The sequence below is a fragment of the Mixophyes fleayi genome, chromosome 2, assembly GCF_038048845.1.
Source record: "Mixophyes fleayi isolate aMixFle1 chromosome 2, aMixFle1.hap1, whole genome shotgun sequence".
Taxonomy (NCBI): domain Eukaryota; kingdom Metazoa; phylum Chordata; class Amphibia; order Anura; family Limnodynastidae; genus Mixophyes; species Mixophyes fleayi.
The window spans coordinates 70,231,848-70,259,224 of NC_134403.1; the positions used below are offsets into that span (position 1 = coordinate 70,231,848).

Here is a 27,377-nt window from a genome sequence, read left to right on the forward strand (position 1 = left end):
TGTCCAGGCCCTGGTCTAGTTTTTGTATTTTCTCCCTGTGTTTGTGCGGGTTTCGTCCGGGTGCTCAGGTTTATAGAGCATACTGGTAGGTTAACTGGGGTCTGCCAAAATGAACCCTATTGTGTTTGTGTAATATAGGGCAGCGATTGATGTGAATGATTAAATATTCTCTGTAAAGATAATACCTGGGCACTATATAAATAAAAGTTAATATTAAAATGTCCCACTACTTACAATCAATAAAGATCTCTGCTGGCCAGCCTCTGTATTCATTACCAATTTAAAGTGCAATTAGAACTTTAGTGGTCTGCAGCTGTTCAGTCACCTACTGAATGTAAAGCAGCAATCCCATAAAAATCAGCTGTGTTTTTTTCTACATAAATCACTTGGTATGCTGTATTTTCTCTTCAGCCTGCTATTAAGGATTTATGATTCTGGACTACCATGACAACCACAGTCACATGGCCCATGATGTTGTGAGCAGATAGGCTTTGGGACAGCCCTCTTAGATCTGTCTGCACTGAGACATTCTCCCTCTACTCCTTCTGTCATCACATGACATGCTGAGAGCTGTGAGCCTTTGTGTAGCAGACTGACTGTGTCTGACAACCAATTTTGTTTGCCAAACAAAAGCTTTTGCAAAATAGATAATGATGTGTAGGAGTATAGTCATTTTTCTTAGCTATCAGATGCATGCTTAAAAAAAGTACTTAACTTGCTTTGTAAAGAAGAAAAGAAAAATTACTGTTAATAGGGTTGTGCTTTAAACTAGCCTGTTATGAATACCAAATCCTGTATATAAGTGTGTATTTTTTTCTCCTTATGCAATCATTTATTTACACGTGTACTTTTGCACATGTGTTGGTTTTGGTCTATGTGTTGTGGCATCTCATATTGCCATTAAACACTTCCCTTCACATTCAGCCTGAATGAAAGGGTTACGTATCATTAGTTTGGAAATATCTCCAATCTTTTTGAGAATGATACTTTTTGACAAGAAGATTCTGCCACAATTATAGTCATAAGAGTATAAATATTTATTACGCTATATACATATAACAGCTTTATAATTCATTTTATATACATTAGTATGTTCAAGTGCTTGCAATAGAAACAATAAATAACGTTTATCATGTGTCCAGAGAAACCTCAGTCCAGATGCAAATGCTTCTACTCACAGGTGGAACTAGCGAGCTGTGGGCCCCGGTGCAGGGAAGCGGGGAGGAGGGAGCCGGGGTCCACAGCACTAGTTCTGACCCTTTTCATCTGCCATGCAGTTGGCCCCTTTATCTCCATGGGCCCCGATACACCCCACCTGCTGCACCAATGGTAGTTCCACCACTGCTTCTACTAGAGGCTTTTCAAGGAAATGGCAAAAGTTTCAATGTGTTGTATATTGAGAAGTTGCTCTCAGTAGAGTCGAGTCTGCTGCTCAACACGAAGCGTTGACCTGTCCAATCATACAACAGTTCTCGTAGACTTTATGCTCTTCTGAATTTGTTAACAATTAGGAAAAGAACTCGTCTGTAAGCGTCGCGGAACTGTCGGTTCATGGCTGCGTACAGAATGGGATTGATGCAGCTGTTTAGCCAGGTAAGATTTGCAGCAATCATGTGAAGAACTTGTGGTGCATTGTTTTTAGCATCAAAAATATTGAGCAGTAAAAAGGGAATGTAGCTGACAACGAAAAATAAGAAGACCACAAAGCACATGCGAGTGACCTTTTTAAAATCGGAACCAGAGTCTTTTGGCTGGGGAACTGTGACTGGAGCAGACTTGGCATAATCATTAGAATAGGAGGTGGCTGTAACTTTGGATGAAGGAAGCTGTTCTGAGATGATCTCACTGGAGGCTCCTGTATCCACCCCACTGTCTTCCAGCTCATTAAATTTCCCAGTCACTCCTGAGCTAACACCAGAAACATCTGACTTCCTGGTCTTTGGGTTGGCAAGTTTGTACTGGTCCAGAGCCTTGGAGGCAGATTTTACTTTACGGTGAATCAGGAAATAGAATACGCCAACGCAGCTAAGGCCCACAACAAAGTAAAATCCCATTAAAATGGTGGTGTAAGGTCTCCCTTTTATACGATGGAAGCTGCAGGTACAAACTTTAGGAACCAATACATAGACTGGCCAAAGTGGGGCAAAGCTAGCAAACCCTATCACCCAGGTGCTCAGAAGAATGATTGTTGCACCCAGCCTGCTGAAGATGCGGTCAAAGAGTTTGTTGTTAAAAATAAGAATGTAACGGCTGACAGCTATGAGGCACAGATTCAGAATGGATACGGAATTGGACACGAACAACAGCATTCCGAAGACCCGACAAAAGGTGCCCCCACTTCTCCAGTAAAGGTGCAGGTATGAGTCTACTGAGAAGGGCTGAAGGAATGTACAATACAATATGTCTGCCAGGGTTAGATTGATGATAAGTAGATTAAAGCGAGTTTGCAGCTTTTTATCCAGAGCATAGGCAATTACTGTCAACACATTGCCAACTGTCCCCACTATGGACACAATGATGCCCCATGTCACAGCAAAATAACGATAATCAACAACAGATGGGTGGTAGCAGGAGAAGTTAGAATCTGAGTCATTCATGGTGGCAGAAGTCTTCTTGCAACAACAGTTGTGTCTGAATAGGGAGAAGAAAGAAAACAAGATTGCATTTAAATGGCTGCACAGTTTCGTCATATGTACACAATTTGGAATATTATGCATTACCCATGTTTAGCTACTCATTGATATATTTTTTTTTTTTTTAGTACTCATGGAGGTGCCCAAACCTTCTGAAATGGCACCCCTCTCCCCAGTGTCACCACTTTTGTTATTTTGTTAGCTGGTGGTATATGCTCTAAAATACACCATCATTTCACATATCACATTTACAGCAAGAAAACTAAAATTCATTCAATTCATTACATTTTGTTGCACCATAGAAACATACACACGGCCGTCACAGACTGAGGCGCCACCTAGTGCACACCTATGTTACTGCCCCACCACCCAAGACAGTGTGTGAGTTGAGAGCTTAATAAAAGACTGATTACATGACTATAACTTGGCGAAAAAGGTTTGCTATGTTTTTTTATTTTGTAAAAAAAACCCAGAATATTTAATATTAATATAACATTGCTACAAATATATAATCATGTGTAATATTGTGATACAATAGTTTTAAGACACATCGGTCTAACTATTCCTATAGCATGCCAATGGATGTGATACAGGTAGATTGCCTGGTATCTTGTATGACCAGTTCAAGCCTGTACTGTACTTCCCCTGCTAGGATGACGAAGGCATAAAACATTAGTCATAGTTGTTTGCAGTTATTACATGTCTAAAATTAACTAAAATTAAATAATAGCTCCTGGAATGAAAATAAGCATCCCTAGATGCTTAGGCACATATTAGAAGTAACTGAGCTGTAGGTAAGAGCACCTTATTTTGCACAGTTACCTCAGAGTTGTCTACTCTCCTGGAATGTCCGGGAGACTCACAAATTTCTGGGAGTCCTCCCCGGACTACCGAGAGAGCAGGGAAGCCCCCCAGGTCCTTGTCACTTCATTAGTTAAGTGGCAGCGAGCGCGGCTTAGGGCGTGATTCATGCGTCATATAAAAATGTGTGAGGTCAATTTAGGGGCAGGGCCAAATGAAGTGATTCAGCAAGCCACGCCCCCACATGCCCATCTCCCCCAGGGACCAACTTACCATGCGTTACCTGTATACCATTTCACAGTTGTCCCTCCCCCATGTATTAGATATTATGTAGTGGGTGACATTTTACTTTATGTTGCCCCCCAACCAACTCCTCACTTCCATAACCCCTTACTGCATAGCAACACACCTGGTCATGATATTGTACCTTTTATTATAACACTTTGACGAATGGAGCTGAAAGTGCTGCTATATAGCTTATATACATACAGAATCTCATATGTGTACTAATCCTGTGCTGAGCATTGTTTTACTAATCTTTCTAGTGATTCACAAAACATTGATGCCTTCCTGCATCCCTGATACACTAGAATGTGCTATCACATATAACACATCACAGTATGTTGAAGAGACAAGAGAGATATGGAAACACGTCTGCAGACACATCAAATCATTTCTATGCCATGCGGGCTTGAAGCAGAGAGCAAAGTTTTGTGTTTTGACAATTGCAAATCACTTTAAATATGAAAATTATACGTTTAATAGTTTTCACATTCTTTAATTCACAGCAAGACTGTGACAAGAATTGCAAAATATTTTCCACAACACTAAAAACTGTTCATAGAAGAAAATCATTCTGTACGTTCATTACATAACTGAAGAGCTTTTCTCTAGTACGTCTCCATCATTAACCCTTTTGTGAAAAAATAAACTACATGCAGGAGTGTTTTTCTGCAGACTCTACAACATTTTCCATTTGGTACATGATTCTCTGCTTTCAAAATTCCCACTTAGTTTATTTACCATCACAATTCCCTGAGCTGAATTAGTTAATTGAAATTTAAAAAAATAATAATACACACTTCATATTGAATAATTTATTCTGCACCAGTAACTGCATTATAAAAACAAGTGGAAGTTTGGTAGCAGAACATTTTTTTTGGCCAAAAATGCCCAAAAATGGACTCTCTTCCATCATGACCCAATCCACCCAGTTTAAAGTGTTCTGCTCCTCCAAATCCACTTAACCTACTACTGCACTCACCTGGGCTGAATTATTTGATGTGTCAGGTGTTTTTAATCATCAATTAGTAGACTTTCACCCGAGTACATACTTGGACACAATAGACAGACAGAGTTATAGACAGATTTTAAATGTTAATAACAATACCCTGTTTGACACAATTATTAGTGGCAATAGGTTGTAATGTTTTCCAGACTCACCTCACCAATTGCAGAATCAGAAGCTGATGTCCTGTGTTCATATGGAACTGGTTGTTTATATAAAGCGTATTTCCTGAAAAGCCCCACCTTGCTCAATAATTTCCCATAACTTCTCTAGTAAGTTAGTTCTCGTTTTAACTTGTACTTTTTTTTTTTACTTCGTAGTTGCTGATCCTGCACCTAACACTTGCACTTTTGAACTACTCAGTATTATCCTTTTTCTTCTTGCATCATATACACAAATAGAATTGGTACATTTTACCTCTGCTAATAAACTAAGAATAGAAAAATAGACTCATGGAAACATCATCATTTTACTCCCTTATGTACAATATACTCAGAGTTATACAAACTATAGACTCTGGAGCAGTATATTCAGCTGTTGTTAAACTATCATCTTCATCATCACCATTTATTTATATAGAGCCACTAATTCCGAAGCGCTGTACAGAGACCTCACTCACATCAGTCCCTGCCCCATTGGAGCTTACAGTCTAAATTCCCTAACATACACACACACACACACACACACAGACTAGGGTCAATTTGTTAGCAGCCAAACTTACCAGTATGTTTTTGGAGTGTGGGAGGAAACCGGAGCACCCGGAGGAAATCCACACAAACACGGGGAGAACATACAAACTCCTCACAGATAAGGCCATGGTCGGGAATTGGACTCATGACCCCAGTGCTGTAAGGCAGAAGTGCTAACATATCTTACTATTAAATGGCAGCACATGATGGGAGTTACATTCCAGCTGCCAAAGTATAGTTAATTACCCAAGCCTAATATATAAGAAATAAGAGCTCTAAACAGCTTGAATGTATGAACTTTGTTTTATACAATTATTCTGACATCACTCAAACATTCCAAGGTTGTTCTGGTGGAGGACACTGATCCTGTCACTGTCAAACTCAGGGGTCTATTTATTAAGTGGTGAAGAGACAAAATGCTGGTGTTAATGGCGGCAAAAGGCTCTCACACTGCTTTTTGCTATCTAAGATGGGTTAACAGCGGAGAAGTCATATATTTCTCCAGCCTTAACCCAATTAACGGACCTCAATGTGGTGAGCAGCACTACTCACTTTATAAAGCTACGAAAAGATTTGTCTTTTATAATGGGATCCAGTTAAAGCCTCTCCGGCTTCGCTATATCCCTCTCCCTCCCTATTGCCGGCAGAGTTAGGCTGCCGATGAATACCGAAAACTTTTTTGTGGAGAAGAGGTGTTTTTGCCAGGGCTCCCAGAGTCCCCCAGGCATGATAAATTACAATGTAATATTGCTGCGATTTGCAGTGTAATACTACACTGTATTAGTAAATAGATCTCATTCATATAACAAGAATATTTAATTATATTTATTAAATATCAAAACATGGTGACCTGAGACAATTCCCGAGGTAATAATATTGTGATCCTGCTTTTCCTACTTATTTTTCAATTTCATTAACCTCAACTACTTTCTAAAAAATGCTTTGACGCTGATAGTCCACAAATACAGTTAGTGATTGAACCTAATGTCTGACAAGCATCAATTTCAACGTCTTCAGTGTTCAGAAGCTTTAACAATCAGTAATATCAAAAATATGAAAATGTGCATTAAGTACATAGTGCACGGTGTTGCAGAGAGACTTTAAGACACATATAATGAACACACTCCTAATGTTGTTTAACGGAGGATAAAGTACAAGGTTTTGTCTATGACAACTAGTGTTATATAACAACGCCCGTGTGTGAGAGCCCAAACACAAATGGATTGCTTTGGTTCATGTTACTAGAAAATAAGTGTCAAAGGCAAGATTATAAACTGTAAAATGTTTCAGGTCCTCTGCATATATGAAAAGCATGCACCACAAGCATTGCGCAGCGCATACCCACGTATAGTAATATAGAAAGACTAAACATGTTTTAATCAATTGCACAATGTAAAATACATTCAGAGGTTGTAGTGTAATCTTTGATTTAAAACATGATTAGAGCTTCAAACATATATGCCAAAATAAAAGGAAGATTATAGCTTCCCATGTAACCTTGCAGATTAAAAGGCAAGTAGAACTCACAAGGACAAGTGAGGCCTCATGGGACGAACGCACTTAAAGGGCGACAGGGTTTGTAATAAACCAAGCACTAACCTGAAGGATTTAAATTTGGGTGGGGTCCGACCAATGGTTGATCCAGGGGGAGGAACCTTGATGTATATAGTTGACTGCACTTCCTGGAATGTCCATTCCACAACACGAGATCCCACCCACCCACTCCTTGAGGTACATTTTGGACTAATGTTGCGGTAGGAAGGCACTGCGTTCAGCGGCTGATTTGTGGGCGCACAGGTAGTTGGGCATAGGTCACTGTTCCCTAGGAGGCACCAGTAACTCCTTTTTGGTCCTTCGGTGAGGAGGATCCCTGTCCGGCTCGGTGAGGGAGGGCAGAGTGAGTTTTAAAGGGGCAGTCACTCTGACGCCAACTCAGCGCCAATTTTTTGATGGGATTTGTTCCCCTGTGTGTGGACGTACGGCGGTTTGCGCCAGTCCACTTGTGATATAGTGTTACCAGCTTGAGAGCTGTTTCGCAGTGCCCTTTCTCCGCCACCATAAGTTTAGTTAATTTAGAAAATTCTAATAAAGTTCTGGCAATTTTTTAATAACTTATTCAAGTCTCCGTGTCATTATTTGCATGCAAATGTTTAGAATATTAAGGGTTATGTGAGGTTTATGGGCACATACACAGTGAGCCCTTTATGCAAAATGTCACCAAAACTAAACTTATATCTGCATTACTGCAAAAATAAATAAATTAGACATCAAGGGAGTGTAAAAGTCACAGGTCCAATTACATAGAAGTGACTCATTTTGTATGTTATTATATATGTAATATAAGATAATATATTTTACTATATGTTTCATAAATGAATAAAGTGCTACAGTTCCAATGTACAATCACTACAGAGAATGTGATTGAATTGAATTTCTGTAAATGGTTGTAAGACAGCTAGGTGTGAAGATAAGAGCTCAAATTCAGGGAAATATCTGTTTACATTATATGAGCAGTAACCACTTTAGGATCAGGTGTTCAATATTTATGACTTCATATAAGAATAATAGTGGTCATTTATCCAAGAATATACTTTACTGTACACCTGAACTCATAATACGGCTCTAAAGCAATATGTGTTTATCATTATTTTTGTAATATTTAATTTCAGTTGTTTAACGGTCATTCATAAATGCTTTGATATTTTTTAAAGTGAAGGAAGCAAGAGAAAGTATTGTATGTATTTAGTAAAAGCAGGAAGACATACAACCTAGTGTCCTACCCTCCTGGTAAACCTTATAGAATTGGAGAGACCTTGACATGATTGCCCTATCCAGTTATCCCCACAAACCACGTCATCAAGCCACAGTGCTCGAACGTCTGGAATTTAGCACTTACCCTATCTTCTAAGTGTAGCTATAAACAGCATTAAAGTGCGGAGCAACCTAGACTAACACACATGGGGGTACAAAGTGTCCATACGCTGCAGTCTTAGGGGCCCGACTCTCTTCTGGCCCCCTGCACTGCTGCAGGTATTGTCAGGGGCAGCAGGGCATCTCCCCCTGTGCCGGTCCCATAGTGGGCTACCTTGGGCTGGGTCAGTGGGCTACCTGCATTTTTGTTTCATTAATATGTTCCTAATAGGCTGCTGAACCCCCCCCCCCCCTCCCGTGCTAAAATTTGACTGCCAGCCCCTAACAATTGTTATCCCCCCCAATTTACTCCCACTTTGCTTTTATGGTCCTTTCACAGTTATCTCTTTTGCAACAAAGTACAGACAAAACAGTTGCCCCTTAATATTATTAGTAGTTAATGCCCCATCACATACATGGCTTCCACATATTTACAGAACCAGTGTGCAAAATGTGGTATCAGCGGAAAAGGATAATTAATATATCCAGATCTTTTAAATCCATCTGTTTACTAGGGATGTTTTAATAACATGATAAGACAACCACCAATAATATAATGATCTCCAATGTTAGCAGGTACAGGAGTTTAAACCTCAGACATAATAAACCTCCCTCTACCCCAAAACATTGTATAACACAGATCCTTATCTCAGATATTGTTTGGACTGTTCAATTGAAGCCAAGAGATTTTGTCAGATATTTTGTCTTCACAGATCCAACAACATCGTCACTAAAGTCTAATCCTTATTTAATGCCAACCTTCAAACAAAGCTATATCACCTTCAGTAAACTAATAACTGTTGCTTTGATTATTGGCCATATGGTTCCAATATTAATTATTTTATGATATCGTTATACAAACATTTGCTGAAGTCACTGGACAAATATAAGCAACACAGATCTGCTTCCAATAAACCAGACATAGCAGAAATAAAGAGGAACCTGAGTCTCTCGTGTGTTTCCCAACTCTGTTCTGTTATCAGCACAAATTGTGTTTTTAGCCTGAGGAAAGTTAGTGACATCCATTAAAGTTAGATTGAAATTACATAATGCCCTAATTTTTGTAATACCACTGGCAATTGATTATGCCAGACACAACCAAACACAGATAACTATTACACTCCATTACATGTAAAGGAAATATCTTACTCACTTGCCAAGGAAGTGGTTTTTGAGGTGTCCTGTAAAGGGAACTTTCACAACTTTCACTGGTCCCTGATGGTATTTCTGAATTTCTGAATGTGACCAGTGCACTGACCCTGTCTGTATGTTTATATTTGGTGTTGTGGTCAAAGCTGGTAACGAGTTGGGAAACAAGGGAAGACATATAGGAACAAGCTGGACATTTTAACATTTAGCTTTAGGGGAAATCCGTACAAACGGGTGGTAGACATTTTCTTGGCTGTCAAAATCACGACACACCTTACAGCATTGTTAAAATACCGAAGACTATAAGAGCAACAAGCACAAAGTCTAAACTTACCATCTAACAGACAGCCACTATTTCCTCCACGCTTGTGTAAAATGCGACTTTCACAAATCTCTCAAAAAAGACAAAAGTATTATAGGAGCGATACCTTTATTGGCTAACCCCAAAAATTATTCACACCCCACAGCAAAGTGACTCCAGATCTCTGAACTCATAGGACTTTACGCTTCCATCCATAACGAAAGCCTCAGTTGTATTACTTTAGCTTATCTTAATGATATATCCCCCCCCCCCCCCTGTACAAATTTCTTGATGTAACATCTCTTAAATGTTTTGCCTGTTTCTTAGTTATTCATTTGTAAAGTTGCCTGATAAAGGGGCCTCTGTGCTCTGAAAGCTAGCAAATATAATAATACTTTATTTTGGTTAGCCAATAAAGGTATCACTCCTATAATACTTTTGTCTTTTTTGACACGAAAGTATTTAACATCACATAGATTTTTCTGGCTAACACGGTACTGCAATAATAATTTTTATAAATATTTTTTTTGTTACAAATCTCTCCAGGAGGAAATTACGTTACTTCTAATGGGCAGAGTGAAAATGACGGTTTTAAAGTGGCAATGTCCTGACCCGCCACCTGGACTACATTATGCAGGAGGCGGGTCCAGACATTGCCATTTTAAAACCGGCATTTTATACATAGCATTTCATAATACAGTTTAACATATTTTCATAGTTGTACGAGACCAAAGAGTTTTGTGTGGTCTAACGATGTCACAGTGGGTTCCATCAGTCACTGTGTAGTTAACAATTGCGTATCTACTGGTGTCTCTACTGACTGGGTACAGTTATAGTAGCCTAGGGCAGAGCGGCTGCCTTTAACAAAAGTTTGAGAGGCAAAATTTAATACACTCAAGTACACCACGTACAGGTCGGTCCCATTGTGGGCTACCTTGGGTTGGTTCACTGGGTCACCTGTGTTTTTTTCCTTTAAAATGTTCCTAATAGGCTACTGAGTCGAGTGTAAACTTGCAAGCAGGATTCTCTTACCTCTCTGTCTGTCTGTATTACCCAGTATTGTTTCATTAATGTTTGTTCCCAATTGTAAAGCGCTACGGAATTTGCTGGCGCTATATAAATAAATGTTGATGATGATGATGATGATGAGTGTTGCCCCGTGAGCTAAAATTTGCCAGCCATCCCCTGCACCAGCCCTTCGGGCACATGTCAGATTGAGATTGATAGTGCACTACATTCAGCAAATTCTGTTTTTAAAATGTTTGTATCTATTTCAGATTTTTAGTAGCACTTCAAAAATCAGATAGCTATATAATGGATATTTAACATTTATATATAACAATTATATTAAATAAGTAAATTCAATACAGAGGATACTGGTTATTTTGAGTAACGGTCTCTCAATATAAACTGGTGTGACAATCTCTTTTTCTTCCATATGCCAGACTTGTCATATTATCAGTCCAAGGCTGGTGAAAACAAACGAGGAACCTCATAATTAATACATCATGAGCAAACCGTTTAAAAAATACTAATCAAAAGAGGGATAAGCCAGGAAACCTATTTTACTTCTGATTCACAGTATTTCAAAGTGTATGGCTAACTAGTGTAACTCAGGCTGACATTATAAGAAAAACAGAGTAGGTGAGACATAAAGTAAACTCTAATTACATCACTCATTTCATTATATGACAAACTCGCTGTACAATTATAACTTCACCCATTTGTCCCCTAGTCCCAAAATATATCAATCAGAGAAGAGTACATGGATTCATTGCTATGAAGCAGGCAAAAAGATACCCTTTCATTTACATAATGTATTCTACAGACACATGGTATGAACCAAAGATCATTTACTGACTAAGTAACAAATTCAACATGTGTTGAAATCCATAGGCAACAGCAAGGCTGGGAAATTCCAGAGTATACCAGAAATTAGATTTAAAATAAGAACACTTGCACTGGATCCTGTATGCAGATCAGGGTTATGTGAAGACTGTATTCCAAACCAGGGTATATGTCTACACTGTGTATACAGCAGTGCTTCATTTGTAGATAAAAGAAGTGAAACGCCAATGCCGGGAGGACATGAAGCATGATCTCTAATCATTAAAGACTATGGGGCAAAATGAACTGTGTTCCTGTGTGCGTTCCAGCACAAATTAACCCTTGGTATGTGCAAAAATATATAACAATAATATTTTGGTTAAAGGTAAATGTAGACTTCACCTGAGAAATACTTCAGCTTGCCCCTGGAATCCATAAAAGGATATCCCCTATGCTCTAATTGAGTAGTATTATTATCTGCTAATGATATATAAATATATATATATATATATATATATATATATATATATATATATATAAAAATATAAATTTAACAACATTTCCACCACACAAGCTAGTTCATGATGGTTTTACATTTAGATAACTGTAGCCCAAATTATAGCCCATGGGGTAAATGTATCAAGCTGAGAGTTTTCCGGCGGGTTTGAAAAGCCAATCAGATTCTAGATATCATTTATTTAGTGCATTCTACAAAATGATAGCTAGAATCTGATTGGTTGCTATAGGCAACATCTCCACTTTTCAAACCCGCCGGAAAACTCTCAGCTTGATACATTTACCCCCATGTCTTGATTACTTGTGACTTAAAACAAGTGTATGTTTTTTTCTTGTGTTTAGAAGTTAAATACAACATTACAGATGTAGCCTCAAGTAAGACAATCTTGACAATTGTTTTTCTACCTGTTATTGTGTATGTGTGACACTAGCAAGTGTATGTCCCTAGCCGCTTATTGCTCACCTTACAACCCTGGTCACAGAACTTCAGCCTATTGATTTCGGATCCAGCTGCTCTGTGTCCTATTCCTCCTCTTCTGAGCAGATGAAAAGCTTTCTACCCTCCCTCAGTACAGCAAGAGGAAATACTTCCAATACCAGAGTGTAGGATGGGCAGGTATATGACCTGGATTGGAGACAGATTGTGTTGCAACAATATTAACCCATTCATTTTCAGGAAGTGATGCTTAGGATAACTTCATAGTACAGGGTGTGTTGAACACTCTTATCTGACTCATTCACAGCGTTGAAAACCCAAGAAGCGTAATTTGGTAAGTAAATAATGTACTTGCATAAGACAATTTTATATGGTTCATAGCTTTCTGACACAGGCAATCTCAGGGTGGAGGGCAAATGGGAGGGAGGGGGGTCAGTTCCTAATAGGAAATTTACAAACTGTTAACATTTGTGATTTTTTTTTATAAATGCAGTGTTTGTTTTGTTTTTTAAGCTATTGCAAATTTTTGGATGGTCTCTCCAATCTTCATAATTTTTACACTTTTGTGGAAAGAAAAACTTTTCTAAAGTGATATTGCAATGCCATCATATCCAACATCGGGGCGCTGTACGTGTAGCTATAGCCTATGGATATACAAACATGCTGATTGTATTTGCCAATTTGATTGTTTTTGCACTAATTAGCAGGTAATTTAGATGAGTGTGGACACCCCATCAATGTTTTAGGTGATCAAAAACTAAAGATTGGACAGTGCCCCTCTGCACTTTACTACGAAGCGCAGGGGAAGCCATTCACTGCGCATTCACGGAGAAGCCATTCACTGCGCATTCACGGAGAAGCCATTAACTGCGCATTCACGGAGAAGCCATTCACTGCGCATTCACGGAGAAGCCATTCACTGCGCATTCACGGAGAAGCCATTCACTGCGCATTCACAGAGAAGCCATTCACTGCGCATTCACAGAGAAGCCATTCACTGCGCATGCTCACCTTGAGAAGATGTATACAGTGAAAAAAAGCAGTGAGCCAAAATCAGAGATTTTTGGTTGTTGCATCAGATACCAGGAGTGGAGAGGAACATATTCCAGTGCTATGAAGGAGTAGTTGTATAGGTACAAAATGAACAAAAAGTGTGTCATAGAAACCAAAGGAGTGAAGAGTGCTCAACGGTGTCAAAAGCACCACAGAGAGTTTCAGGTTTAGCTGGAGTGAGAGACTGGGATCAAGAGATGGTTCTTTTAGGATTGGTGAGTGTTTAAAGTGTAACGAAAATTTGACAATGGAGAGAGAAAAGCAAGCGAGTTAGAGGTGAGCATGCAGTGGGGGTGAAGGAGTGGAGAAGTTGGGAGGTTATAATGTTGTAGGGTGAGTTGATGAGATGTTTGCAGAGACTTCATCCTCTACTACAAGCAAGTATGAACTGAAGTTGTTTGGGGAGTGTAGGAGAAGATGGCTGGGGTACATGGGAATTGACATAAGGAGGTATCTTGTTGAATGTTGTAAATTTTGTTTTTGAAATAGGTGCCAAAGTCATGGGTTGTGGGGAGTGCTACCTGGCTTTGTGCCTTTTAATACATAAACAGGTTTTCCAGTTTATATTATGAAACCTGTAGCAATTTACACTGCTCTGGGAGAGGCTGTATAGGAATCCGTTTTGGAATTAACGGAATTCCCAAATAGATGGAACGTAAATGCAGCTACATGCTGTATTTTGGGTAAAAGAATCACTCTGCGCATGCCCAGAACTGCACTATACACCAGTGAACGCAGCAACAACCAATTAATCTTCGGGTGCAAAGGACACTTACAACTGCCTACGATTTCATGGACAGAACGGGGAGGGGACTACAGTAAGGGTGTGCCAAGCTCAAGTGCACGAGCATTACTTACTACTTCCAGCGCCAGTGCTGGGCTCTCCAGTGCCCCTCTGCACTTCACTGTGAAATGTAAGGAAAGGATTTCACTGCACATTTAGAGTAGCCATTCACTGTTCATACACGAGGCAAGCCATTCAATATGGTATGCACGGGGGAAGCCATTCACTGCGCATACACCAGTACTATACTTATGCCAATACTCACTTTATTTAGAGAGGGGACTTAGAACAATGGGGAAATCACCGGCGCAACTGGCTGGCAGGATGCCCCTGTAAGCATGACGCCCTCTTGCCACTCTTACTGGGCTTACTGTGATCCGCCTGCCCTGCTTACTTCAATATACATATCTGGGAATCAAGAAAATGTAGCAACATACTTTCCTCCATACCAATCTCACCCATGACACAAAGGTTATTTCCAGCTAAAACCATGGGCTAAATTATTGATGTTAAGGGTGGTTTTAAATATGTACAAAAAACAGTGCAAAAAACAGTGCACAAATGCTCCTCAACAATGATCTCTCTTTAAGATCTCAAACCGCTTCTCAGTATAAAGTTTCAGTTCATCAAGTCCTTTTCTTCTTGTGGAGATGTTGCAACTGTGTGCGGCAAAGCTAAATTAATTCATTCTGAAGGAATGTTGTTTTCATTATTATATGTGGTTAATCAATCACTCTATAAAGGGGAAGTTTTGTACATTAAATATGAAGTTTGAAGGGGACTGGAGAAAAAGGAATTTTAAGTAAGTGTCATCTTATTATAGTATTGTGTCCAGGGGTATACCTAGTCTGGGTTTATGGTAGCTCATTAGAACTTTTGAACGTTTGAAGGAGCACAGAGTAGGAGAGAGGCGGATGGAGCGAGGGAGGTCATTCCAGTGAAGGGGGGCTGCATGGGAAAAGTCCTGGATTCTGGAAGAGGTGAGAGGGAAGGCAGAGGAGGAGCGTGTGAGAGGATATCCATCTGATTTCCGGTACCTGATAAAATTGGCTTTTTTTTGCTTATTTTAAACTTTGTTTATTGAAAGCATATAGCTGGATAAAGATAGAAATAAAATAAAGTAAAAAATCAACATAAAAATTGGCTTTTATGTTTTAATAATAAAATATTTATTTATTTACTCTATGGAAGCGCACCCTTGTTTGATTATTTTTTAGATGCTTTTAAATATAGCTAATTAATTCCCCAGGTTATTGCATTTAGAATAAAATAGGGTAATATGAGAGCAGGCCATTGTCTCCTGTGTGAAATTGTCATGATGGAATATTGCCTTTTAAATGGACAAGCTTCAGATAAACATATACCATATAACTTTGATATGCCATGTTTACAAGTAGTTGTTTTAAGTAAGAACTTTTTCATAAAGCTATAATATGACATATAAATGTACTTAAAAAAACAGATTAATATACCTGGCAGACGGTATTCCTTTAGCAGACAGTGACCGGAAGAGTTGAGGAGAAGTTCCCTGCTGCAATGAGCTGGGTTATTCACACCTCTCTTGTCCCATTATAGAGATACTGTAAAGAATTGTAGTTGTTTATTTAGTTTCATAAGGATATTGTTCAGTGCACGCTTATTTCAAATTACACAATACCTTCCTACATTACTAATCTACCATACAATGAGTAATAGTATGTCACAGATAGTATCTATTTTTTTTTTACATATAGTTTCACAAACAAAACTAATTAAGAAAAAATAGACGGGTAAAACAGAAACAAACAGGCATCACGTTACCCAGATGAGGGCAAAACAAGACATTCGTTTCGGAGGGATTATTCAGAGACAACATGAGTACATCAGTACAATGCATATTTACAAGGTTTGGAGCAATATATAACAGAAAATGCAATCAATGGGGTCAGTAGTCACATTGCGGGAGCTACTAAGAATTATCAACCAGTCCTCATCCTGGAATTGTTCGAGATCCTACTCCTACTTTTCCTTTAACTGTACAAGGTTTTTGTTAGATTATTCACTCAATAGATAAGAATATGTAAAGGAGGTGAGCTTTGACCAACCAAAGGGCTGAAGTAGGGTTTTCATATGTGCGTCTTTATGGGAATGGACTTCCCACTCAAATTGGGTCAGTAGGACATGCCAAACTTATAAATTGTAGTAAAACATATCGTTGAGGATTGCAAACTTCTTTCTAATTTGTGCAAAGGATTTAAGGACCCCATCAACATATACTTTCCTAAGAGAGCGTTTGTTCATTATGTTATTAAAGACACCAATGTTAACAACAGGGGAGTCACGAAGAAGTGCCAGAAACGCGCCATAGCTTTTCAAGACATCACAACTGTATGGGGAGATGGGGTTATATCTATAGCTAACAACCCCAGAGAACGTCCAAGTAGTGATTTAAGTTCAGTAAATTTAGTAAGACCCCAAAGAGGAGTACAGGGATCCACTCCTACACCATGTAACATAGCATGGTGTAGGAGTGTTATAAAGGTTCTAAACCTTTACAACTTGTAGGAGCAGAGAAGCCGATCTGGGACAAGCACCAGACAATAAATGTTGAAGAGGGACGGTGTGGCTGCTGCCTACTTGCCTCAGTAATTCCCAATAGAAATTGTGGTAATCTGGGTCCGACACCTAACATTTTAAATGAGCCATTTGGGAGGAGTGGTAATATAACCTGAGGTATGGCAAGGCAAAGCCACCTGAGTATCTTGCTTTACACTCAATTTTATTTTTGCCCTGTTCCAACCCCACACCAAAGACTAAATGAACTGATAAATTCTGTGAAACAGAGAACAGGGCAGAGAAATTGGGGCCTGTTGTATGACATGAAGAAACTTAGGTTGTATAATTATTTTTACAAGATTTATCCTCTCTGACACTGAATGAGGTCATTTCTGCCATGTGTGGACTTAAGATTTCAGAAAGTCAATTTAGGGTTGAACATTTAGAGATACTTAATCACATATATCATTAGAGATCCATATACTTAATATTTAAAGCAGGAAGTCCATTTCAGGGGAAACCGATTATGTGGAAATTCTGGACAAGGACCACCTCATGGAAAAATACTCAATTTATCCCAGTTGATGTTCAGATTGGAATAGGAGCCAAATGCGTTTACAATTTTAAGAAGATTATCCATGGATCTCTGTGCATCACATAGGAAAAGCAACATACCGTCTGCATACAGAGCCCCATTGTCCTCAATAGCAGTAGTCCGAAGACCCCGAATGGGGGAATGTGACAAATTAAACAGGCAAAAAGATCAATGTCCAGGGCAAGTAAGGTAGTGTAGTAGGTAGGGCCTAGTTTGAAAGAGCTTGACACATACCCATTGACAATAACTCTGGCAACTTGGTTAGAATAAAGGAGCCTAACCCACTTTACACAAACAGGGCCCATCCCAAATCTGTTTATCACTTCCCATAAATACAATCACTCAATGGAATTGAATGCCTTAGTGGCATTAAGGGAAACTTTTACTGATTCCTGGGCACTCAAGTCAGTCACCTGCATGAGGGTAAATAAGTGCTGTAATTTTAAACAGGTGGACTTTCCAGGCATAACACCGATTTGATCTGCATGAATCAGTTCCAAAACTACTTTATTAAGTTTAAGGACCAACAATTTATCTAAAATCTTAACACCAGTGGAGAGGAGAGATTAAGGGCTAGATTTACTAAACTGCGGGTTTGAAAAAGTGGAGATGTTGCCTATAGCAACCAATCAGATTCTCTCTGTCATTTATTTAGTACATTCTACAAAATGAAAGCTAGAATCTGATTGGTTGCTATAGGCAGCATCTCCACTTTTTCAAACCCGCAGTTTAGTAAATCTAGCCCTAAGGCCTATGTGAAAACTGATATAGGTAGACCTTATTCAGCTTTGGTAGGACCACGAAGAGCGCCTCAGACATTGAGTCAGACAGTACACCAGAGTCAAATAAAGCATTAAAGGTTTCCAATTCAGCCCCTTCTGCCTCCACATAATAGACATGTTTGCTGAAGAATAATTTAAGCTTGGATTTATCTAACAGATAAATTGGTCCACTCTTTTTGAGCAGAAAGCCATTGACAGTGAGAATCAGTGGAGCGAGTTACCAAATAGACAAATTCCAGGTGCCTACAAGTCTGCTCTAAATCTTGTTCTATCTCTAGAAAATGTTTTAATAGCTGCAACTCTATTTATCAAAGTACCTCAGAGATAGTCTTTTAAAGGTGTCCCAGACAACTAGGGATCTTGCCGTTGGAATATTAACATCAAAAAATCCTTCACAGAGAGCAACCAGCTCAGAGGCAACTGAGAGACAACCATATGGGTTGAATTTCCAGAGGGCTAGACCCCTGGTAATATTATAGATGATATATAATAAAATAGGGGAGTAGTTCAAAATCTTTTGTGACTTATATTCCACCACACGCACAGCCGGCACCAGCAATCTAGAAAGGAGTGCTAAATAATGGAGAATGCATTATGAGAGGAAGAAAAGCAGGAAAATTGTATAGAACTAGGATGTCTCAATAGCCCCACATCAGCAAGACCCAGGGCCGGAGTGGGACTAAAAATCTGCCCTGACATTTAAAGCACACAGGCCCACCTCTGTTCCGGATAATAATGATGATGATGCGCACCAGTATCAGACAATGGTATATACAGGACTGCCAAAAGAAATTTGGGGCACAAGTACAGAGAACCTTCAGGGCCCCCCTCCATAGAGGAGTAGGAGAGAAACTGCGTAGCCGCTACTCAGTGGAGACAAAAAAGGGTGTGACTACATGGTGTTGCCTTAAATAGTGACCGCTTACATTAAATATCCCTCTCAATCAAATGAACACACTTAACCATCATCCCACCAATAAATCATTAGTTCCCACCCACCATTAAATGATTAATCCCCAACCGCCAAGTGCACGCCCTGGGGGAATAAAGAAATCCCCCTTGTATCCCGACTAAATGCCTCTTTTACCAACTTACACAAAGAGACATTCACAGCTAACACTGGGTGGGCACAGTTGGTATAACAAGTGTTGGCACAGCACTCTGATGTCAATGTACATAACTGTGTATGCCCAATGAGTTTAAGTGACTTCATCCATAAATTTGGAAAATCTCAGACCACCGGATACTTACAATGTATCTTATAATTATACTGTATTATACAAGAGAGTTGTGTATACACACGACAGGTGCAGAAATACAACATCTGCTGACACTTACATAGGCACACCGACTGACCCAGATATCATGCACATACTCAACTAAGAATTAGACACCCACCAATAAGTGATTAACCCCAACCCCACCATTAAATTATTAACTCAAGCTTCTTCCAACATTGCATTAACCCTTTCTCCCCCCACACTTACCTTCTTCTATTCTGCATTTCAGAGGTAGACTCTCATGTCTACCTCTCTTGCTGCAATCACACGTCTGCGGGACGCATGTCAGGGGGGGCACGCGCCACGTGTTACACATAGGTGTTATTTCATTAGGGTGTGCACCCAGGAAACCTAGAGAAGGATACTCTGTGCCTCAGCTCGCCAGTGGAGGGGCGTGTCTAGCATCACCTCGGTAACATAATCTGCCACACAGTAGTGCAACCAGTTCCTATTCCTATTATGCCACACAGCAGTGTCCTAAGTTCATATTATGCCATATCATAGTGCCCCAATTCATAATATGCCGCAGTAATGCCCCAGTTTACATTACACACAGTAATGTCTCCACTTAAAGTTATAATGCACATGACATTACCATTAAAGACATAAACACAGACAGCTCTGTTATGTACTCACCTCATAAGTTCTGCACCTAAAACTAATATTTAAGGGTGGGTCACTGCGTTTGGGCCACTGCCGGGTATTTGACAGCCAGCCACTGCTTTGCATAACTGAAATATTTTAATTAAGAAATTGAATATACATTTTGCACATAGAAATAGTTTGCGACACAAGTGATTGAGCACTGACGTAATAGAAGCTGGTAATAAGGCTTAACAAATAAAAATATACAAAACACTACAGGCAAAATTCTCTATTAAAATATATACCGTCGCATGAACTCACATAAATACCAAACAATGTTTCATTTTATAGGACCATAAATGTAGCGGAAGATCAAATTGTCAATAAAAGAAGATACACAGAAAATTTTTTATTTGTTTATTTTCAATTACAGTGACAAGTAACTCAAATACTGCTAAGATAGTTACCAAGTACTGCATATGTCACTTCTCTAGTGACAAAATTAAATGGTACCAAGAAAAATTAACAAAAAGATTAAGGAATATTAGTACCTTTATTCATGAAAGTACTTTACGCAAAACCTTCATTAATTAGGAAACTGCTAGCCCCAGTTCTATTCCTGATCACTACTCCTCTAAAAATAACAGAGGGTCATCACATCAAAGTTCCGTCTACTATCACTGCATCACACTATTCAAAAGTCACGGCACCCTAATGTATGAATGTAATAAAATGAAATTCCATAGACAAATAAAACCTTAGAGTTTAACATGTCTGATTAAGGCTTGTTACACATACACAGAGCCGTAACTTAGAATTCTAGCGCCTGGGGCGAGAAAGACAAATGCCACCCCCCTAGCACTCAATTTTAACCAAATGAACCTAAAATATTCCTAAATTGCGCCCCCCTTCAGTGTTGCGCCCTGGGCAATCGCCCCTGTCGCACAGCCCTAGTTACAGCCCTGCACATATACACCATCTAAAATTTTAGAAAACTATTGAAACTCTTCCACTCCAAAAGCAATGATATGGACGTGTTCCTTGCATAATACAGATCGGTGGTAGTCATTTCATCAGAATGATGCTGATGACTACGACGACAAGAACACTGACGTAAAATTTCCGAATTCCATAATGACTATAAAATGCAAATGCAGTCTTACCAGAAAACTGACAAGAGAAATCGCCGACCTGCTTATGTTATATTCCGAACTGTGGCAAAGACGGCAATTTCTATGCACGTCAATAGCCATAGCGACTTGAACTTTTCTCTGTTTAAATCGGCAATGCCAACAGCCGTGTGGAATGTCAAGCTGTCTACCATGTTAAATTACCTAGTGTTTGCCTGTTGGCATTGCCGTTTTAAATAGAAAAAAAGTCGCTATGGCAACTGACGTGCATAGAAAGTGTACTACAAGCACCAGTATACCCTAACCCTTAATGGCACTCTGGGAATGGATTCTTATTACCTCACACCCACTGTCAATGGGGTGTGGTAAGAGCACTAGAGCAGTGCTGATATTAGTAAATTCGGGGGGAACACCACACTTTTTGCCCCCTCAATTTTGCAAGTACTAGCCTAGGCTGGCAGCACTAGGGCTGGTTATTTGTTTTTTAAATTATTGTTTATTTAATTATTACCCTTACGGAGACACCCCAAGCAGTGCAGTGAATAAATTAAGTGATGGCACTGAGACAACAGGGTATTTAAAACTAATTCAGTTACAGCCTCTGGCACAGCTGGGACTGATTAAACTTTATATTGAGAGTGGTGCCATGGTTATATTAGTACAGCCAGCCCCCCAACACTTTGCACGCCAAATTACAGCTTAATAGCTCTAATACTTTTTTAAATGTAACCTATCAAACACCATGCACCTTTTCACAAAATTAACATGGGGGAATGCAATTTATTTGAGTCAACCTTAATATAAGGGCATGACTGTTCTCTTCCCACCCCCCTTCCAACCTCCCTCCCCTGCTCCCATTGTGACAGCATCTCCCTCCCTTTCTGCTGTCACAACCCGCCACACCCTCCCCAACCGGCTCCTATCCATCTTCACCCCTACCCCCGCCGCCACCCTCCCTCCCCTGCCATAGCACAAACCCCTTATGCTAATGTAGCTCCCTCCCTTTTCCTGGAAGATTTTCCCCCTCTTGTGCCAGCTGCAGGTAAGAAGAGCAAACTGAGATGGAAGAGGAAAGAGGTAGACAGCCCAGCTTGCGGCTCTGAATCATCAAAGAAGCCAGCGGTCTTCCACAGAAAGGGGCCCTGGAAGAGATGGTGGAGGAGCTGCTGGTAGTTCAGGTTTGTGAAACAGAAGAGGAGTTGGAGGTGGATGAATTTCCGCAGCTGCCTGACATCTGCATTTTCAGCTGAAAGAGAGAGATCTGCTCTCACCTCAACATAGGGACACGGGCAGACCAGACCAAGACCCACCTGCCAAGGATGGTAACTAATGTATTGTATGTGCTAACTTTTCTCCCAACTAATGGCTAATTTTTCCCTTTTTACCATTAATGTGAGGAGTGTTAAGGATAAGACTAGATGTCAGTCTGTGTTTACTTTAATTGATAGTCAGAAATGTGATGTTTATATGTTGCAGGAATGTTCTTTGCCTTTCTGTAGCTGTTATAGACATCTGGGTCGGCAGTGGTCTCATGGGCCCTCCTATTGGTCTGGGAGGAGTGACTGTAAATCTGCAGGGATCGCCATGCTTATCAAGGGAAGCCTCTTCACACTAGATTTCATTCAGTAGCTTGTCTGCAGCAGATTGCTTAACGTAGATGGCTCTTGGGCGGGTAAGCTAATTAATGGTAAGAATGAGTCTTTGGAGCTTTTCCCGACCCTGTGGGCCCAGCTCGAGTCCACCAGTGCGGTAGTGATGGCCAGGGATTTTAACTGTCCTATAGAGGAAGGGGGACGTAGTACTAGCAGCACTGCTAAGCTAGAAATTAATTATAGGTTGCTGCAGGATATGGTAGCCGAATGTAACTCTTTATCAGAAAACTCCATTCTGGCCACTCTTCCCTGACTGAGCTGCGAGATCAGAACGGCATTCCCAGAAAAGGGGAAAGAGGGCGTTATGGGAGTTGTCACAGACTAGTACAGCAACCTCTACTACCCTAAGACTAGCGACACAGATGCTACTGATTCATTCCTGTCAGGTATCACTAATACTATTGATCCTGCAGGTAAGAAGCCATGGTGTTTGAGGGAACTGCTCTCTGCCGCTAGATTTTTTAGTCCAGGTAGGACCCTAGGCAGTGATGGTCTCCCACTAGAGCTCTATGTAGCGCTGTGGAAACTAATTGGCCTGTACCTGCTAGAGCAGTACAAGGAGATTGTGGTGGAGAGCAGACTGCATCCTACTTTGAGAGACTGACTGATCACGATCCTGTATAAGCGCAAGGTGGAGGGATGTGACCTTAAAAATTAGTGTCCCATCTCTCTTTTGAACTTGAATTACAAGATCCTCACCAAGGTACTAGTCAACAGGCTAGAGGTTGTCATTGGGCAGATTGTTCATCCGGATCAGACTTGCGGCATTTCTGGTCACAGGATTGCAGATATCCTTGAGCTGCTGAGTCCATTACATCAAAGATCACCATGCGCCCGTGGCCCTGGTCTGTCTTGATCAGGAGAAGGCCTTTGATTGTATTTCTCATGATTTTATACCTAGGGCATTGCGTAGGTTTGCCTTGAGAAAGATGTTTTGTTCATATTTTAACCTGATGTACCTTGACATTTACAGCTTGGTGTTGGTAAATGGCTGTAAGACTGACCCCTTTTCCGTCATGTCTGGGGTCAGACAAGGCTGTCCTCTTCACCTTTTCTTTTTGTTTGTTATATCGAACTCTTTGCAATGTGTATCAGGCGGAATTCAGAGATAAGAGGCATCACCACACCGGGTCCAGACCATCTAGAGGCCAAGTGCTCGCTCTACATGGAAAACGTCACTGTCACTTGTGCTGACCAGCGTTCGGTGACAGCACTCATCCAGACCTGTGAGAACTTTAGACGAGGTTCAGGGACAAAGTTCAACAATGGGAAGTCTTATCTTATGCAATGTTCTTCAGGCAGTGGCACCTGTCATCCCCAGCTACATTCCCCTTCACAATCAAGTCAGACTTCATCAAGGTTCTAGGAGTTTGGATTGGTGGAGAGGAGGTGGCTCTGAAGTGTTGGAAAGAGAGACTGGCGACAGTCAGATAGAAAGTTGGTTTGTGGAGCCTCAGAGACCTTACCATAGAAGGGAAAGCACTGGTGAAGCAAGATCCTTACCATTCTGCAGTAAATGGCCCAAGCTTGGCCACCTCTTGCGGCCATCTACAAGACCATCACAAGGACACTTCCACTTCATCTGGGGCTCCAAAATATACATAGTGAAGCAGGCGGTTATGTACAAGGAGCCCCTCAAGGATGGGAAAGGGATACTGCTATCCTCACCATCCTGCGAGTTTTCTTTGTTTACAACTGCACCTGCAGGACACTTTTTGAAAAGAACACTTGCTCTGCTGGCAAGTCCATGTCTCACGTTCCTTTCCTCCTGCCTCTTTGCGGGTCACTTGGTTGGGACAAGTGGGACAGCTCCTTTCCAGGGCTCCCTGATGCTACAGCAAAACATGTGTGGGATAATCTGGCCTCTAAGAGACTGACTAACAGACATTAAGACAATGCATGCATTGCTATCCATGGGGGATTTCCTCTCAGGACATTCATGCACTCCTGGAACCTCTGCAGATATGTCCACTGCCCCTTCTGTATCACTAGAAGGGAAACAGCACAGCATATTTTTTGGGAGTGCCTCACTGCACAGGCACTGTTGGATGGCTTGAAACACGAACAAAAGGACAGTGTGCTCAGAACTTGCCTGTTGTAACAGATTCTGGATACTATATTACTAATCTTGATTAGCACTGGCTTACCTGAGGTGCGGAGTCTAACGATCTCCCCAGTGTTCACCAAGAACCGCCGCAAGGCGGGGTGGACTTCGCTGCCAGGAGTCGCAGGTCGCGGTCCCCAAGTTCGCCTCAAGATGTAGTACAGCGGAGTGAAGCGGTGGTAGCGGAGTCAAACAAGCCGGTTCGGTACACAGGAATGGAGTCAGGCAGAATCAGAAGGCAACTCGGAGTCAACAAGCCAGGTTCGGTACACGGGTCACAAGAATAGGAGAATGGTCAGCAAGCCGGGTCGGTACACAGGGATAGGAGAGCCAGGGAAGTCAAACAGGCAGAGATCAGCACACAGGAAGACACTGGAAACTGGAAGACACTGCAATCCACGAAGAGCAGGAGCCAGGAACAGGTAAGTGTTGCTCTGACACTCAGCGAGTGTCAGAGTGAGGTTTTTATACTGAAGGGGATTCAAAATCCCCGCCTCTAGGGTTGTGGTCATGTGACCGCCTCCGGGTGCGGTCACATGGTCCTGAATGCGGAAGTGCGGCTGGACGGAGCGGCGGGGATCAGGTAAGTCCGTGACACCTGTCATACCATTCAGTATTTTATGAATTTATTTCTTGGGACCAACGCTATTGGGGCCTGGCGCCTTAGGGACTATTTTAAAGACACCATAAGGCTTACCAGGTATTGCCTTATTTTGAGAAGGGAGAAGATGACCATCCAGGACTGCTGCAGACTGATCCACAGGCTGCTAAGAGACTATAACACCATTGACAATCCTGAGGAAGAGGAAGATGATTGATTTTTTTTTGTCTCCCGGTTCTCCTTCTTCCCCATGTGTCTGTTTATTTAATAAGGCTTTGGGCCTGTGTCTCCCACTCCCTTACCCCCTCCAACTCATCCCCCCATCACTGTTTTCGAAGTTTTGTTGAATGTCTTGCCTTAATTTATGCACCCTTCTCTATATTTGTATCTGTCCTTAAATAAAGCTTTGGGCTTGTGATCTCCCCAACCTTCCCCTCTCACCACCATACGCTCACATCCATTGCCTATTTGAATCTGTTATGCCGTTTAAGTTTGCATGGTTGGTGCAGTCCTTGATGTATAGTGTAGGATGTCATATCTTGTACCCTATGTATTGTATTGTACTAAAAGTATGAATGATTATGTGTCACGGTGTACTGTGCACACTGAAATGTTGAAATGTAATGTATCATATGTTTTTGCACCTTTATACAAATACAGATACTTTTCCTTTGCCTACTTTGCCTAAATAAGGGCATGACTTAACCCTTATTATAAGAATATGATAATAGAACAACTGCTTATTTTGATGCTGAAGTGTTTCAGTCAGTTGAGGACCTTTCTCAAGCTGAACAACATCATATTACACATGTACAACCAAAGGTGGTTTAAACATCTACAGGGTGCTTTCAACTGGTGTCATTAAGAAACAATATATATGCTCCTTAGTGTTACAGGGTTCTATCCAAGTTGTATACAAAAAAAAAATAACTACATCTTTGCGTCCTCATCATTCTATCTTCTTTTCAATTGTATCATAATCAAATTAATACTATTATATTCAAGGGACATTGCTGTTTGTCAAAACACTTTCAAGTATTTCATCTGAAAATTAATGTATCATGAAAGAAATTAATAAATTGGGACTTTTGAAAGGAAATAAATGGTCATATTCTCTATTATGGTAAGTCAAAGGGAACTTAATGGCTACACAGTATAGTATGGATCCAAAGTGCTCCCTAATTTAATCACCCCTGCATAGTATAGTTATCTGCTCTGGTTAGCAGCAGATTATTCAAGACATCAAAGATCAGGGCTTACAAGCTGCTTTTTACACTGCACCAACACACATAAGAGACAACTCTCAGTTTCTAGTTTTCTGTCTCACGGGACTCCCCCTCCCTCTAAGGCTTTACTATGGCTCTCTGGGTACCAGGCTCAGAAAAGGATTAATATTGGCTAACCTTATCAGGAGAAAATGCTGAAGATGTATAAACATGTAGGACGAAACGAGTTTGATAACACCTAACCAGCTTGTCCCTTGTTTCTCACAAAATGTGGAGTATAACCAGTATCATTTTTATAGCCCTGACTTTGTTCCCCAACTCACCAGTGTATAACTGCAGTGTCTAATTACATGTTAATAAAGGAACATTGTAGCTCATTGTAATTAGGTATATTGTTTATATACCTAAACAATATATGGGGTTATGGGAAAGGATCATGTGGTGTCCAGGATACAGGTGAGGGGGCTGGAGCTGCATTCATTCTCCCCCTCCTTTCTCTA

The 27,377-nt window shown here is 40.5% G+C and overlaps 1 protein-coding gene across 2 annotated transcripts; it reads right to left on the reverse strand.

Moving 5' to 3' along the window:
* Positions 1-1,013: 1,013 nt before the first annotated feature.
* On the reverse strand, positions 1,014-12,676 carry GPR84 (G protein-coupled receptor 84). 2 transcript variants are annotated; one of them, XM_075199236.1, is made up of 2 exons: positions 12,578-12,676; positions 1,014-2,631 (listed from the first exon to the last, which is right to left on the reverse strand). In XM_075199236.1, the coding sequence occupies exon 2, from the start codon at positions 2,595-2,597 to the stop codon at positions 1,482-1,484; it is 1,116 nt and encodes a 371-aa protein (XP_075055337.1). In that variant the 5' UTR covers positions 2,598-2,631; positions 12,578-12,676; the 3' UTR covers positions 1,014-1,481. The 2 variants fall into 2 exon arrangements, with proteins under 2 accessions (XP_075055337.1, XP_075055336.1); XM_075199235.1 differs by lacking the exon at positions 12,578-12,676 and adding an exon at positions 4,878-4,976.
* Between the last annotated feature and the right edge of the window lie 14,701 nt (positions 12,677-27,377).

What these genes read in the sequence shown, in the direction of transcription:
- GPR84 (XM_075199235.1), bottom strand. Translation starts at nt 4,918, where the DNA reads ATGAACACAGGACATCAGCTTCTGATTCTGCAATTGGTGAG. An exon ending in CTGATTCTGCAATTGGTGAG is followed by an intron (nt 2,632 to 4,877) that starts GTGAGTCTGGAA and finishes CTCCCTATTCAG; the next exon opens with ACACAACTGTTGTTGCAAGA.